General features: G+C 36.5%; 1 protein-coding gene across 9 annotated transcripts in view; it reads left to right on the plus strand.

The window, feature by feature from the left end:
• Positions 1-17,626, plus strand: part of RBMS3 (RNA binding motif single stranded interacting protein 3) — a 708,926-nt gene that overhangs the window by 541,980 nt on the left and 149,320 nt on the right. For all 9 annotated transcript variants that reach the window (XM_049629878.1, XM_049629869.1, XM_049629873.1 and 6 more), the window contains one exon: positions 13,703-13,809. In XM_049629878.1, coding sequence (XP_049485835.1) covers positions 13,703-13,809 — 107 coding nt within the window. The remainder of the gene's footprint in view (positions 1-13,702; positions 13,810-17,626) is intronic.

Below are 17,626 nucleotides of genomic sequence, written 5' to 3' on the forward strand. Positions count from 1 at the left end.
TGTGTATTTATTTTTTTATGACTTCTGAGATTGACTGATCCATAGAAGTTTATAGCACATGTGGTCTTTAACACCTTCTTGAAAAACTCAGTTTCTTATATCTGGATTAAATTTATTTACTATTGATTAGTGATTTAGTCATGAAAGCACTCCTCAAATTATCACAATTTTGGTACCTTGAATGACTCCTTAGAAACAGCTCAGTCTCAAGCCATTGCCCTTATAAATCCTTCACCTAATGAAGGTGAGGTTTTCTTCCCAGCTGATGCCTCCAGCCTTGTTAACTGATACCTACAGTGTAACATACAGCTTTCACTTTGAAACTGGATTATATTTATTTCTACTAATGCAGTTCATTGCATTTGGGAATTCTCTCCGTCTCTAGCTCCGGAAGTATATGCTTAGGAACAGCATGTGGGAAATTGAGATCTATTTTCTTGACCTGAGTTGGAGTTCAGTTTGTGGGTGCATAAGCCTTTCCTTCCTTGGTTGGGGGACCTTAAGTGGTTACAAGGAAGAATCCTGATGGTTTTCATTATCAGATTCTTCCCTACCTTTCTCCTTCCATTTGTTTTTTCCTAGGGCAGTTGTCCTGAGTTCTACAAGAAATTGGAATTACACCTGGGATTAGGACTTGGAATTCTGTTTGTTTGTTTGTTTGTTTTATTTTTTATTTTTTTTCCAGTAGGCAGGCTGGTTGTACTTAAATATGAAAATTTTGGGACTCTATGCTCTCTTAAAAAAGAAAAAGGTTGTGCCCTCACTCTCCAATCCTTTAAAATTTTATTAATGTCAGGAATCTTAAAAAGTTATTTTGTCTGTCTGCATTTATTTAATAATTTGATCAACAGATAATGAAATGTGTATTATCATCAGACTATTTGTGAGACCACTGGGGTGGATTCTAAGCAAAGGACCCAGCTCCTGACTTCCATCAAATCAAATTCTCATAATAGTGGAAAGAGCATGGGGCGCCTGGGTGGCTCAGTCAGTTAAGCGTCCGACTTTGGCTCAGGTCATGATCTCATGGTCCATGAGTTTGAGCTACGCTTTGGGCTCTGTGCTGACAGCTCAGAGCCTGGAGCCTGCTTCGGATTCCGTGTCTCCCTCTCTCTCTGACCCTCCCCCATTCATGCTCTGTCTCTCTCTGTCTCAAAAATAAATAAACATTAAAAAAAAATTTTTTTAAATAGTGGAAAGAGCATGGACATGCATTGTGGAAATTTAATGAGATTTAGTGGGTTCCCTATTGATGGACATTTATAAGTTATGGTGCATGATAATTATGTTATAATACTGAGAAGCATTTGACAAGGGTTATATGTGCTAATATGGAAAACTCTTCATACACAATTAAGGTACACAAACAATAAAACCAACACACTGAGCAATAGTGCCCTCTTTGGAATTGGAAAACAAAACAAAAACAAACAAACAAAAAAGCCAGAGCTAGACAAGTGGATTAATAAATATATATTTATGCATTTTCCTGGAAGAAATTATTTTTAACAAAAAAGGAGTAGGGGAGTTGGGAAGAGGTCTTGAGCTTTTTTTTTTTTTAATATTTTTAATGTTTATTTATTTTTGAGACAGAGAGAGACAGAGCATGAACGGGGGAGGGTCAGAGAGAGAGGGAGACACAGAATCTGAAACAGGCTCCAGGCTCTGAGCTGTCAGCACAGAGCCCGACGCGGGGCCCGAACTCACGAACCGCGAGATCATGACCGAGCCGAAGTCGGAGGCCCAACCGACTGAGCCACCCAGGCGCCCCAGTCTTGAGCTTTTTTATTTTTAAGCTTTGTACAGTTTGAATTTACTACTTTATAATGTTTCTTGTATTTACGTGTTTATTCATTTTAAATATCAAAGAGGTATCTGTACCATAAGATTATAGCTATATTTTTCCTTCTTTGTACCTCTTTCCAAAAGTGCCATATTACACTGAGTATATAATAATATTATATATAGTATGCAGAGTCAAGTGTAGGACTGTCGAAGTATGGAAATAGGAGCAAGACCAGATATGGCCCATCTTGGACAATACATAAGATTCTCTTATTTTTAAATTTTTTTTTAATGTTTATTTATTATTGAAAGTCAGAGAGAGTCAGAGCAGGGGGAGCAGAGGGAGAGGGAGACACAGAATCTGAAGCAGGCTCCAGGCTCTGAGCTGTCAGCACAGAGCCCGACAGGGGGCTCAAACCCAACAAACTGTGAGATCATGGCCTGAGCCAAAGTTGGACGCTTAACCGACTGAGCCACCCAGGCGCCCCAAGATTCTCTTATTTTGAAAGACTCTTTATCTCAGAAACCTTTCCCTTAATGGTTTGCCTGCCAGCATAGAGGTTCCCCCCCAATCGGTAGTTGGGTATGTAAGTCAGTTGTAGGTAAGCAAGTTGATGCTTTTTTGGAAGTGCTGATCCTTTTTACTTTCTTGGTGTCAAAACATCGTGTTCATTCAGCACAGATAATGTTTTAGTCATATTCCTTATAAAATGAACCAAATTTAACATTCAGTGTATACTCTGTGTCACATCTACATGAGACATTAACTTTCTCATTTAATTTATCGCCCTTATGGGGTTTGGTTTTTCTCCTAAAAATAATCCCTTCCTATATGAAAAGGATTATCAGAGAATTGTTACAAACACAGAAAAAGATGGTATTTTAATACTTAAAACAGAGAGGTGAGCTTGAAATAATTACTTAGGCCATAATATAGCCTATCAAAAAGTGATTTTCTCTATCTTATATCTAGGCAAACAGTGATTCTCTGCTTTTATTATCACCATGGGGCATTTCCCGTTTCTGTACGGCCATTGTGCATAGTAGAGAATTATATTTGAAACTAAATATAAGCATTAATCCATTACTGAAAGGTAAAATTGGGAATGTACCTGCAAATCACACTTTATTGAAGATTTATGAACTTTTTATGTATTTCCATCCTTGGGTTTCTATTTCTGTGCTCATTTTGGCCTAAATGATAGTAGAAAGATGTGTCTGACACTTGTAAATATAACCCATGTGATTTGTTTATTCTGTTAAAAACAAACTGCCATTAAAATGGCAGTATAAATCATCTTAGGAGATCTTCTTGGTTGCCTAGTGTTCAGTTGTAACTATAGCCTGTGGGCAGAGAACCACTGTAATAATATCCTAATGAATATTCAGTCTTTTTGCTCCATCCCCAAATTATGAAGTTAATCACAAGAGCTGCCTGAAACTCATTTCCATTTACTTCCGATGGTAAGGCAGGTAGAAAGTAAGCAGTCGAAGAATGGTTGATTAGAAACCCAGAGAACACGATTCTGGGTGTGACTTTGTCACCAGCTACACAAATTAGCTGACAATTCATTAAACTGTCACTTGCCTTATTGGTAAAATAAAAGGTTTGAATTAAATAAATTTTAAGATCAGTTGACAGAGACTCTATCTCTCTATATATTATATATGTGTGTGTATATATATATATACACACACACATGTATACATATATATATACGTATATGCATATATACGTATATATATATATGTATACATATACGTATATACACACATATATACGTATATGTATGTATATACGTACATATGTATACATATACGTATATACACACATATATACGTATATGTATATATATGTATACATATACGTATATATGTATATACACATATATATGTATATACGTACATGTGTATACATGTATATGCCTTCCAGGATAAAAGTTTATTGCAACTAAGAACTCTCCAGTTAAAAAAAAAAGAACTACCCAAATAACTACAATTAACTTACTATAGTACACAAAACATAATTAAATGGTAAACAAGATGTTAGAAGTCAAAAGGAAATGTAACCAAATAGCCCACACTGCCATAGGTCTAAAGCTTTCTAACTCCAAAATATAATAATTATGTGTTGTAAACTTGAAGTAGTGTTTGCCATGTAAATTGTAGTTTAAATTTGGTATTGCTCACTCTACATCTAGAATGATGATATAGATGTATATAAATACGTATAGAAATAGAGATACATACCTACATATATAGAAAGTCTATCATGTATAGGGCCTATGTGGAAGAGAAAGTGACAAATCTTTTGCAGGCAAATCAGAGGACATTTTTCGTGAAACTTTCCTGGATATTGCAGCAAGTATTTTGGAATTAGTCATGAAAGATAAGGACATGGGTTTTAACATAGAGCTGTTTAGAAACACACTTATATCTATCATTTTTACATCATTATTCTTTATTCCAAATCATTACAGACTAATCATGCTGTCTGCCACCTGGAAGGAAATGAGGGTTGCTGCTCAGGTATAAGATAGCAGGAAGCTTAAGGGTTGTGGAGAGTTAAGGCAAATGCTGTAAGGAGTTCATATTTATTGTTGTCAGGCTGCCATATTACAACTTAGGGTCTATATGGTCCCACGGGTTCTAAAAGTATTTCAGCTAAATCCTATCATTGTGTCCATCTCATTCATTCATATTTTCATTCACTAGACATTTAATAAAAGCCTGTTTTTAGCCAGACTAGATAACACCTGGTGTTAGTCCTTCATGTGCTCATTCATGATCTGGCAATCAGCCTTGGGGGGGGGGGGGCATGCATGTGACATGTGAAACTGTGGGGTATTGGATGTGATTTCTCAGCTAGAGGACATTCTATAGTGCTAGAGAGTGATATCTACTTTATGCTTTCAAAATAACCTATCCATATTCCTATTATAGTCTCCACTGCAAGCTGCTAGAAGTTTCCTTTTCTTGTCTTTCTTCCCCTCTAGATTGTGACTACTTTGTCAGGGCAAAGTCGAAGGTATTGCTACACATACGGATGCTGAATAGATTTGAGGTTGTGTTTTGTTTTTGGTTTTTGGTTTTGTTTTTTTTTAATGAATGAATTTGATAAAAATGTTTCTAAGTTCAACCTTCTCCAATTGGTATCATTTTTGAATTCTTTAGCATGAAACAGCTTTTTAATGTACAAGTCAATCTGAATATCACAGAAATAAGTTTTTTTATTGAAAACAAATCCATGTCCACCAATTAAAAAAATTCCTAGAGTAAAATTTTAAACTTTAACTTAGTTATAGAATTCTTCTTTTTTTTTTTTTTGGTTATTTTATCTCATTCTCCCACTCAATCCGAGATTTTGTAAGCTTACCTCCAAAAATTGCTTCTCTTGTCATTAGCTTCTTTTCTACTCAGCTCCTCCTACCCTTCCTTTTTATTTTTCCTGAAGTAAAATTTATAATTTATCTGAGTGAGGAATTTTTAGATTTAATATTTAAACCACCAGACCTGTGAGCTATGGTAACAAGAGAGATTTTAAGAAACCATCACCACAATCCAATATAAATACCTGAAGAGTTGAAATAAATTGAATGCTAAAAATTGAAAATGTTCATTTCTCGAAGGGGCAACAGGAATTCTACTATTGGTATATAGAAGCTACAAGGTATATCAATATCTACTTGTAAAATATGATGTTAGAAAACATTCTTAGTGAATCGTAAAAATGAAGGCTTGATAAGCTTTCATTATTTGTTTTTTTTCCCCAGCTCCTGGTTTCACTGTTCCGTTCTATTGGTTTTTTGGTCTCTATATCATTTATTGCTGCCCTCATCTTTATCGTTTCCTTCCTTCTACTGGCTTTGCGTTTTATTTGTACTTCCTTTACTAGCACCGGTGTAAGATTAGTATGTTTATTTGAACTTTCTCTTGCTTCTTGAGGTAGACCTGTATTGCTATAAACTTCTCTCTTAGAACCACTTTTGCTGAGTCCCAAGGATCTTAGACCATTGTATGTGTGTTTATTTGTATTTCTCTCCATGCATTTTTAAATTTTCTTCATTTCTTCTTTGTTGACCATTCATTGTTTAGTAGCATGCTGTTTAGCCTCCATGTATTTGTTCTTCCAGACTTTTTCTTGTGATTGATTTCTACTTTCACACTATTGTGGTCAAAAAGGTTGCATGATATAATTTCAGCCTTTTTCAATTTTTTCAGACTTGTTTTGTGGCCTAACTTGTGATCTATTCCGGATAATGTTTCACGTACATTTCACCACTAAACCAGCCTTACAAGAAACTTAAAAGGGAAATTGGTGGGGAAAAAAAGGCCATAATCAGGAATAAGAACATTGTGAAAGGAAAGAATTTCACAGGTAAATGAAAACATATAATAAAAGTAGTAGATTAATCATTTATAAAACCAGTATGGAGGTTAAAGCACAAAAACAGAAAAATCAATTATATCTACAAAAATGAGTCAAATGAGTCACAAAATAAAAGGCTGTAAAGTAAGACATCATATACCTAAAACGTGGGTGTCAGAAGTAAAAACTTAGTGCCTTTAGAATGGGTTCAAGCTTAAGCTTGATACAGACTACTTAATATAGACTACTACATGCATAAGATATTATATATGAACCTAACGGTAGCCACAAATCAAAAGCCTGTAATACATAAAAAAATAAAAAGGAATCCAAGCATAACGTTCAAGAAGGCTATCAAACCACAAGGGAAGAGAAGAATCAAGTATGTTAAGTTTCAGATAAAAATCACAGAACTTTTATATTAATTTTGTTAGACAAAATATGTGGTGTTGTTTTTGTTTGTTTGCTTAAAACAGCAAATCCTGTAAGCCCCATAAGATTATCTTATCGGTTTATGCATTGGTTGTTTCATGTTTAATACAAACTTTGGATGACTAGAAATACTCCACTAAGCAAACAAACAGTAATTACTCCTTCATAATTACTGTGCAACTTTATCGCCATGCATTGTTATAATTATATTTTAAATACTCCCCATTTTCATGATAGACCATAATGTCTTCTAGCACATTACAATCTGTGGCTTATAACTGCCTCTCACTTCCACAAAGGCCTCTTCTTCATTTAGTCTGTATTTTAACTACTGTGAAAAGAGACTAAACAAAATTAATTGGTAGTATAATAGCGCAATAAGGAAATTGTATATAGAAATAAATTGTATTTAGCGCAATAAGGAAATTGTATATAGAAATAAATAATATATCTGTGCTACTGAAGTCATCTCATTAATCAAAGGATTCATGTTTAACATTTAAGACGCATTCCTTCTTCCTTACAAAGTCAGTCCCGATCAAATCACTGCTTCCCAAACTGAAGTATGCAGAGGAATCACCTGGGGATCTGGTTCAAATGCAGATTTTGATTCAGTGGGTCTTGGGAAGGGTCAAAGAATCTGCATTTCTAACAAGCTCTCAAGTACTGATCCCATTGCTGCCGGTACTTGGACCACACTTTGAGTAGCATCACTTTCAAGTATTATGTGTACCTATGTGCAAAATGCTGTCAACAGTATACACACGTGCGTGCATGCACACACATATGCATGTAGAAACTTCCCCCCAACCTTTGCTATAACCCCTTTCAACCTCAAGCCTGGAAATTAATTATTACTGTTAAAAGACTTAACACAAACAGAAACCACGTTCAATTTATGAAAGCCTGCCAAGTAAGCAGTAGGTAATTTCTCTCTGAATTGAGATGAGGTAGAGTCACGGAAGGCTTTCTGCAGAACTTGACATAGGAGCTACATTCTAAAGGTTGATTAGTAGTTTGCCAGATGGAGGGTGTGTATTTGGGAAACTGGGAAAGGAAATTCCAGGCAGGGGGAAAGGCATTCAGAGGTGAGGGAACTTTAAACCACAGGAGTGGGAGGAGTCTAGCAAAAGATAAGATCAAGGGTATAAATTCTTCTCTTCTAGTAGAGGAGTTTGGATTTTATCTTGCAGGTATTTAGAAATCACCAAGAACTAGATGATAATATAAATCTTTTTTTTTTTTTTTTTTTCCTGAGAGAGTGAGCTTGAGAGAGAGAGAAGGAGCTTGTGTCTGCTCAGGAGAGGAGGGGATCAGAGGGAGAGGGAAAGAATCTTAAGCAGGCTCCATGCTCAGCAGGGACCCAATTCAGGGCTCAATCCCAGGACCCTGGGATCATGACCTCAGCCAAAATCAAGAGTCAGACCCTCAACTGACTGTGTTACCCAGGTGCCCCAGAAAATGATCTTAATTCATCTAATTCAGTATTTTCTCTTACACTCTCAGTGAAATCCACTCCCACCACCTCCCTGGGAAACTAAATTCAAGGATAATATTAGGGCTATTTCATCCTTTTTTAATGACACATTTGAAAATTTATTTCTGGGATTTTACTTTTTTAATTCATTTAATAAACTTGTGACCCTGTCTGCTTTCCCATCATAATCCCCTTCAAATCAATAAAGTAATAGCAGATGTTTCAACTTCACAATGTCAAGAAACATAAATAGGTCATTACTAACATCCATAATGAAACAGCTTATGAAGATCCTCAAATACCAGGGTGGCTAAGATTTGAAGCCTCTGAGACACTGTAAAACACAACTCACAAAGACATCTAAGTTGAAAGGTAAAGTCTTATCCTATAGCTTTTGAAATTTTCCTCAGTGTTAAAAATAATTGTTTTGGGGCTCCTGGGTGGCTCAGTCGGTTATGCCTCTGACTCTTGATTTTGGCTCAGGTCATGACCTCACGTTTCGGAAGGTCGATCCCCAGGTCAGGCTCTGTGCTGGTCATGGAGCCTGCTTCAGATTCTCTGCTTTCCCTCTACTCATCTCCATTCACACACGCTCAGTCTCTCCCTACCCCCCCCCCTTCTCTCTCTCTAAGATAAAAATATATATATATTGTTTTGAAAGTTCTCTTTTCAATAATGAAAATCTTCAAGGTAGGCTTAGAACCCAGAATCTTAAATTCTATGTATAATTGATCCTCGGCAAGCTAGAATATTGTTGCCTGGTAAAATTTCTTTCAAGGATCCTTGGGTAAAATTTCTTTATGCCAGTAGGTAGAAGAAATCCTAAGGTTAATCATTCGTTCAGAGCCTTTTCTTTTCCTGCCAATGCTGCCCTGCTAATTCCATAGCTCCCAAGGTTTCACAAAAAAAGATCTTGAAATATGTATGTGCATGTGCATGCATATGTGTGTGTATACATGCCAAAGAGACACATTTTGAGGTGGCAAATTTTTCTTTTTTTAATTTTTAATTTTTTTAAAGTATATTTATTTATTTTGAGAGAGAAAGAAACCATGTGTGGGAGGGGCACAGAGAGAGAGAGAATCCCAAGCAGGCTCTGCACAGTCAGCACAGAACCTGACACGGGGGCTCAAACTCATATACTGTGAGATTATGACCTAAGCCCAAATCAAAAGTCAGATGTTTAACTGACTGAGCCACCTGGCACCCCTGGACAGCAAATTTTTTCTTGCCTACAGTGTGTAACAGCATGGTATTTATCCTAATAGCAAAATACAGATTTGATGGATTTAAACTGTCAATAGATCTCCTGCAAATGAATAACAAAAAAATAGTAAAAACAAACAAACACAAAAAAAAACCACAACAGAAAAAGGAACAGGGAGCATTCAGTGTAGGCAATTGCATATAAACACACGTAAGAGAACATGACTTGTATCACGTTAAAGGGATAATGGGAACCAAACTTCGGTGATGACTCAGGAGAGGAACCTGGGCTGTAGTGGCCAGATGATCCAGAAACAAGCTGCAGTCAGCAAGAACCATTTTGGAAATGCAGATCCTCTCAATGAGCAAATCTTTTCGATGTTCTTGGAGGTCAGTTGCAAGTTCTGTGGCCAAACCACCAAGGAGTTAAAAGTGGGACAGAGCTGGTGAACAATAAGCCTAGTTGATTAAACACTCTACACTCAGACTCTGCCAAGTAACCAGGTTTCATAGCTGATGCATGGACAGTGGCTGATGAAGATGCTAAGCAATAGTGAGAGTTGTAGCGAACGTGGATTTAATAGTCATTTATGTACCATATACTAGTTTAAGCCCTTTTCACACATTAATTTGTTTAATCTTCACAGCTGTCTGAGGTAGGGAACATTATTACCCTCAAAGAATTTAAAAAGTGCCTGGTGTCTTGTAGCTGGTAAGTCAGGAAGCCAGGAAGCAGACCGCTACCCCTAACACTGAAATGCACGCAAACTAAGTGTTAAAGCAGAAACACGGATGACCTCAAGAGAAGTTGTTATCATATTCTAGACTATTAGAACCAGTATATTATATACACTAAAAGAATCCATTTTAGGAGAAGATAAAGAGAAACCTGCTTCAGATGGTAGAAAGTATGACTCATGAAAGTTATTATCCCAAGAACCATAAAAGGTAGAATCAACAATTTTTATAGCAGGAAATTTAAGGTATTTCTTACTTGTCTTTTGTGAGAAATCTGTAGTATTGCCAGTGATAAACTCATGTGTCAGCATGACCAGCCATTTGAATGGATGAACATACCTTGAAATTTTAAAATGACAAAAGAAAAAATACCCTATAGTGAGGAATGACTATATATACACATATGCTTTTGGAGTATCACAGGAAATTTTCTTTAGCACAGAATTTTAGGGTCTTTTATTGCATTTAGTCTTTTAGGCCTTCATCTGGAGAAAGAATTTAAATACTTCAATGTGATGGCAGCAACTTTCTGCAGAAGTTTTAGGACTCACCCTTTCCTTTGTGTGATTTTGGTAGCTTCACCAAAGTCACCAATGTTGGAGGCTCCTAAAAGCAGACAGCTGGGAACCACTTGTGCTTGGTGAGGAATGACACTGGTTGCGTTGTGAGCCAGGAGGAGTTACGTATTCTATGCTTCCTCTGTAGGACAGGCAAAACATTTTGTTTTTCATTTCTCCTGGCCAATTGTGACTTTCTGTCTACTTGAGTCATTTTCTTCAATATTGATTAATAGAATTCTGCTGCTAATAAACTAAAGGATTGAGTAAATACTACTGCCACTTAAAGCCAAAGGATTTTCAAATATTTATTTGTAGATACCCACTCATTTCTTTTTCCATTATTGATTTTGGAGACAGTTGAAAGTCTCATGAATCCCTTAATTTTTTTTTCTGCTTCATCCAGATTAGTAAATGCAAGCAACCTAGCTGGAGTAGAAATGGGGAGGAATGGATGTTGGGGAAAATGGTATCAGTTATCTATTAAGATTATAACATATCAGGGGCACCTGGGTGGCTCAGTAGGTTGGGCGGCCGACTTCGGCTCAGGTCATGATCTCGTGGTCTGTGAGTTTGAGCCCCGCGTCAGGCTCTGTGCTGACAGCTCAGAGCCTGGAGCCTGTTCCAGATTCTGTGTCTCCCTCTCTCTGACCCTCCCCCGTTCATGCTGTGTCTCTCTCTGTCTCAAAAATAAATAAACGTTAAAAAAAATTTAAAAAAAAAGATTATAACATATCAATTGCAAAATTTTAGTGACAGGAAACAGTAAAGATTTATTTAGCTTACATATTTGTGGGATGGCCTTACTGACCTCACCTGGGTTTATACATTTTTCTGTGGTCACCTGCATGTTATCTGTGTACGTCTGCTGATTTTAGATGAGCTTACGCACATGTCCGGGTGGTGGTCATTGGATGATCTACTTTGGCTTTGGCTCTGATGGTAGGGATGACTCATCTACAGTCGTACCTCATCCTGCAGCAGACCAGGCTGGGCATATTCACGTAGCTATGCAGAAAAGCAAAAGAAGCAAACCTCAATGCTTAAAAACATTTCAATCCTCTGCTTGTGTCTCATTTGCTAACATTTCATTGTCTAGAGAAATTCACATGGGGTCAGACCAAGAGTCAGAGGACTCAATGACACTACATTGTCAAAGGCAAGAATACAAGGAGAGATAAAGAATTAGCATAATGCATGGGAAGAAAAATAATTTTCCTTCTACTTTTCTAGGTTCTTGACTGGGACCCCCCCATAATAAAGACATGTTAATATTAACAGGAGAAAAACAAATAGAAGTTTAATAACTTGTATATCTCTTGCATGGAGATATCCAGGAAAACCTTGTAACTCTCTGAAATGGTCCAAGTCACCATCTTAAATATCATCTTTAGCTAAAGACAAAAGACGTTGGGGAAGGGGTAATGAGACCAGTAATGGGAGGTTACCAGAAAAAGCACAGTAAACAAGGGTAAGGTTGTTACACGGATTTAAGGCCTCGCTTCTCCACTGATAAATTTCTTGAGATCTAGAATACTCTTTTCTTCCAGATACAAAGAGGGAGACACTGTTACAAATAGAAATTTCCCTTATAAATGTAAACGTCTCTTAAAAAAGGTAACTTCTAGTCAGTTTTCAGAGCTTTTCCTCTATCTGCTGTTTCTTAAAAATAATCAGCCTGAGCTAATCCTTATGCCAAAGAGGCATATTTTTTGGACGGTATATTCTGCTCCCCTTCAAACATTAAACAATTACATTTTAGAAGAACACATTTTCCCAGTGGGTTGGAAGAGGAAAGGTCCATTTTAGTTTTCAGATTGTAAACTTACAAATTAGTATATGGTTTATCCAAGCAAATGAAGAAACAACAACAAAAATCCTCCCAGCCATGTTAATGCATTGGCCACGTTTTTTAGGGCAATATGGATTTATTTTATTCATTCAGTTTTAAAAATATTTGTGCTAATAATCAGCAATTTTTCTAGTCAAGTAAGGATGTGGAGAGAACATGAATTCTCAAAGAATAAGTTTCTTCCTGTTGTGTTTTATAAAATTGTCAAATAATTTTACTTAAGTCACCAAGGATCACCACATTTCCCCCCAGTCCGGGATTCATTTGTTAGGGCCATATCCTTTGTCTAGATTTTATCATGTGGGCTCATTTAATATTTAAGTAATTGTTCTCCCTGAGACACTGACTAGTTTTCACTGGGAAATTGGAGTGAAAGAGGTTCAACGGACAATCAACTTCTAGCCTTTTTGAAATTGCAGGGATTAATGAGAAAAAAACTAATTTGGTTGCAATTAGCAAAATAGCTCCCATTTTAGAAGGAAACTCCTAAGGATCTTTTTCCAAAATAGAATCCTACAGTGTCTACTGTGAAAACATGGCAACTTTGAGGAGAAATATTTATCTTCACACAAATACTGGTTATGAATAAGTTTCTAATGTTAAAAAGCAAAATGAGACAGTACATTTTAAAGCTCTTATTGGCTTTATTCAAGGATTCACGGATCAGGCAGCATCCCATCAGGCAGGTAGAAAGGAACTCTGAGGAGCTGTGCAAATTGGAGGCTTCTATAGGCAGAAGGGAGTGTGAACAAAAGTATTGGCAAAAAAAATGGATTGGTTATGGCAAAGTCACTTTTCTACAGAGGATGGCCCGGGATCTATCAGGTAAATTACCTCAACAGTGCTGATCAGGTGACTCCTGACTGACTGGTTTAAACTTCCATTTCTGGGAGAGCCAAAACTTTAATTAGGTTAGATTTTGGTCTGGTGACATGAAACTTCACATAAGTGACTCCATTTTGGACCCGTTGTCTGGTTTTTAGCATTAACATAACTGGAAGGAGTTGACATTCGCCTCTTTACTTCTAAGGCAAGTTCACTTTCTGCTTCAACTGATTATTTTTTCAACAATATTTTTTGTTTTCTTTTATGGTCTGCCAGTGCTCTTTCGAAGCCCAGTTAGATAGAATAACAGCCAACATAATAGAGACTAAAAGGGGGCCAAATATCTCTCCAGAAGCAAGACAACTTCAAAGATACGCATTACAAAGCACTACTGTGATTCAAATAATCACTTGTTTTTAAGGGGGATTTGCTAATGTAGAATTGGTTTCTTATCTTTCCAGCCCCTAGTGAGCCTTTACTGTGCAAATTCGCTGATGGAGGACAAAAGAAGCGACAGAATCAAAGCAAATACACCCAGAATGGAAGGCCTTGGCCCAGGGAAGGAGAGGTGAGTGAGAACTGACTGACTTTTGCTCAGTAATATAGCCCCATGCTTTCCTCAAAATGGCGTCAAGACAGACATTTGGGGCCCTGATGAAATCAGGTCTCGTAGAAAACCAAATCGCTTCGAAGAGGGCAAATGAGTAGGCCTATATTAATGTGCTCAGGATAAAATTACTTGAGGAGGAATGTAGGAATTCAAAATTGACCTCAGTTCTGTACTACAATAAGTCCTCTGTCTTTCACCAAACCTTAACCTGATACATACTCGCTGAAAGACTTATCCACAAAGAGTTGATCCATAATCGTATAGTACCTAAAAAATATTTTCAGTGAAATCAGTAATGAGCGTTGAATGTTTATGTACTTGGAAAAAACTAAAAATTTCGATTTATTTTATTGGGATCTACCATTGCACATATATGTGTTTTATATATTTTTCCATATGCTCATAAATGTGTTGATACGTATTTTACATAAGTATATATCAACATAAGATATGACATTTTCATTTTTTTATATTGAAATAAAATTTTAAATTGAAAGAAAAGTTGATATACACAGGGTTTTGTTTTTCACAACAAAAAGAAAGGCATTTAACAGTTAATGATCCACTTACCCTCTTAACACAAAACAGGAGAAAAGCAAGCGTAAGCATCCAGTGACACTTGAGAATGAATTCCTTTTGCTTATTTTTGCTGTAAGAAGACAAGGAAAAGGTATCTGGGCTTCTAAGAAGTGTTTTATTCTCTGTGAAAAGGAATGGAGTTTTTTGAATGACTTGAATAAATGCTATTTTGTACCAAGGCCATACTTTCAACAGAAGAGCTTTATTTTGTATTTCTATTCAAAGCACCCACTTCATCTATTTCTCATTTAGGAGGCATCCCACTTGATGCAGCATTTTACACTTTCAGTACTGGGACTGAAGGAAAAGAGAGTGGGGTTTTCCTCAGCAAAACGTTCAGCCATTTTTTTTTTTACTAAGACTGTGGTGTGTTTTGAGTTTTTCCACACAGGTCTCAAAACCCCTCTTAAAGTATAAATTGTGTTCAAGTATTGTATAATCTATAACTCTTTATTTTAAGACATGAAAAAGAGAATCATCATCAAACACCTGAAACTAATGAAAAAGGAAAGAGTTTCAATATCCCAACTTTAGAAAGGCAGTCTGTGTTATGTTCAAAAAAGGAAGAGGAAAGGGAATGACCCTTGTGTTTTTAGGGTTGGGTTAGTGATCAGCAGTTAGCTCCATCGCCCCCAGAAGACAGCTGATTTCTGATAGTATTCATTATGACATCCATCCCATACCAAACATCTGTAGTCTACAACGACTCATTTGATCTTTTAAATTTTTATTGAATCTAACACCCACTGATGAGAGAGATTTCAGGATCGCAGACCATAACCAAGAAGCCTCGACGGTCAGTCAGATAAGCTGGGATGACTGAAAGCTCAGTTCCTGTCTCCGTAAGGTCCTGTCTTATCGCATCCACAAAATAGATGCCAGTTGCATGCAGCAAGACACCCCCCTCTTACACATTTCTCAAGATCAAGCCAGTCAACATAAAAGAAATGTAGACTGCGAGCTGCCAGTTTGCTACTGTAGACGAATCTAGAGCTTTGGGTTTAGATCTTGGTAAAGACCAAGTGTGCTATTGCCACAGAAGCATTGTGGTGTCAACGTTAGCAACCGGAGCATCTTGTAATTTACTTGTAGGTTTTAAACATATATCCCTAATCTCTGTTGTCAAAAGCTGCTTTTTAAGAGTTATACCTTTTGATGTTGAACTGTGAAAATCAAAGGAGCTTAATTAAATTTACCTGTGACCAATAAAAATGTATTCCAAGTATGTAGATACATTCAGAAGAAAGAACTTAGGAAAAGAAAGGGCATGCACTAAAAATATGCTTATCACATATTTTGGTTTTGAGATAAGCATATTAATGTTTACACCTGATTGTGGTTTTAGGTGTAGATACTCTAAGGATGTTGGATAACTTTGTGTCCCTATCATTTTATATACATATAGATGATATAGATACAGATATGGATATAGATGTATATAGATATATTTGCTTCTATTTCTGCTTGCATTATACTTGCTAAATTGTATTAGCATGGTTGATAAAGTTTGACATAATGTAGTTCATTCCTATGTAACCAATATTCAGTGAACTTTTATATACCAGGAAATTTTAATTACCGTATTTCATTGTTTCCAAGACCCATGTTTTTGTTGTTGTTTTTCCACATTTTAACACTTCTGAAATTGGTTCTCCTCTTATAATCAATGGCATTATGAGAAGACAAGTTGCATTTGCTCTCGTTAGTCATCTGGGAGCACTATCTACATTCTCTGCCGGTCTTTGACCCCTCTGACTTCATGAATTGAAACTCTAACCCAAGCAAGGACTCTGGGTCAGATTCTTAGGAGAGATTTTCTCTGGGCCCTTCCTTCATCCAGTATTAAGGTTGAAACATAATCTTTCCTTGAAGTCCATTCTTTTTTTTTTTTTTTTTTTTTTAATAGCCCCTTGGCATACCAATTTGATGAGGAGATCATTTGGGGGTGTTTGTTTTTGCTTGTTTTTTGTTGCAGTTATTGTTGTTTTTAGATGAGATGATGGTAAACCTTTCATTGTTGCCCTAGATAAAATGAAAGATGATAATTTCAATTCCAGTGCTTCAGCATTTGGGATAGTAGCACAGATTGAGGCTCATGTTTTCTCTGCCTCTCTTGAAAGTCAGGTAAAAAAACGATAGTGTGAAAAGGATTTCTCCTAAAATGTTTAAGCATCTTACAAGTACCTAAAGCATGACAACTGATAAGCTAATTAAAATTTTAATGTCTTGTGTAAAGCTGTTTTCTTCTGAGTGACATTTTCATAACAGTTCTCTTAGCATGGTGAAATGCACTTCTTTATCAAAAAAAATCTAGTAATGAAAACTTTACACACATAAATTAGTGTAAATTAGCAAGGTTTTGAAATACAAATATATGCTGCTGGACATGTTTTTGCATAAGTGGAATACACAGGGATATCTTAAAGTTCTTAATTAATCTCTCAAGTGACAAGCAAAACTCTGAGCAGAATGATCAGAGATTGGGGCTATTAGGCCTCTCTTAGTGCTCTACAAATCTTATCATTTTATTTCTTCATATAGCTATTTACAAACTCTTTGGTCTTAGTATCCCTTCATACTCTTAAAAATGATTGTTTATTAGTTCATTAAAAAAGAATAAACCATCCCTTGTTAACAAAAATATTATATCTTTCAAAGTCAGTTTTTTTGAGAATAATGGCACTCTTTTACCTTTTTGCAAATCACTTTACTGTCTAGGTTACTAAAAGATGACCAGATTTGCGTATCTGCATCAGCATCCAACCTGTTGCCATAGTTTGTTTGATTTAATCATATGAAAAAAAATCCAGCTTCATACAGAATGTCATTGAAAAAGGGAGAACCTGTGGATCTCCTAAAAATATCTCACCAAACCCTCAAGTGTCCTTAGGCCACACTTTGAGAACCACCGTCCCAGAGAACCTTGAGCCAGGGACAGGGCTCATATTCAACTTCCATATACCAGAAGGGCCATGCTGCTTGTTAAAATAGTAAAACATATTTGTTTCATTTGGTAAATAACCACCAGCACTAGTCCATCAGTACAGCCCCTCCACCCCTTCCACTTTGGTGGCTCCTCAGGACGTCTTACCATCTCACAAGAATGGGGTGCTACCTGGCACTGCAGGAGTTCCCCAGGATCCTACCCCAGCATTTATGTTCTGATTGGCTGGTGCTTACAACATAATGGTGGCGA

This window comes from Panthera uncia, chromosome C2 (assembly GCF_023721935.1).
Source record: "Panthera uncia isolate 11264 chromosome C2, Puncia_PCG_1.0, whole genome shotgun sequence".
In the NCBI taxonomy this organism is placed as follows: Eukaryota; Metazoa; Chordata; class Mammalia; order Carnivora; family Felidae; genus Panthera; species Panthera uncia.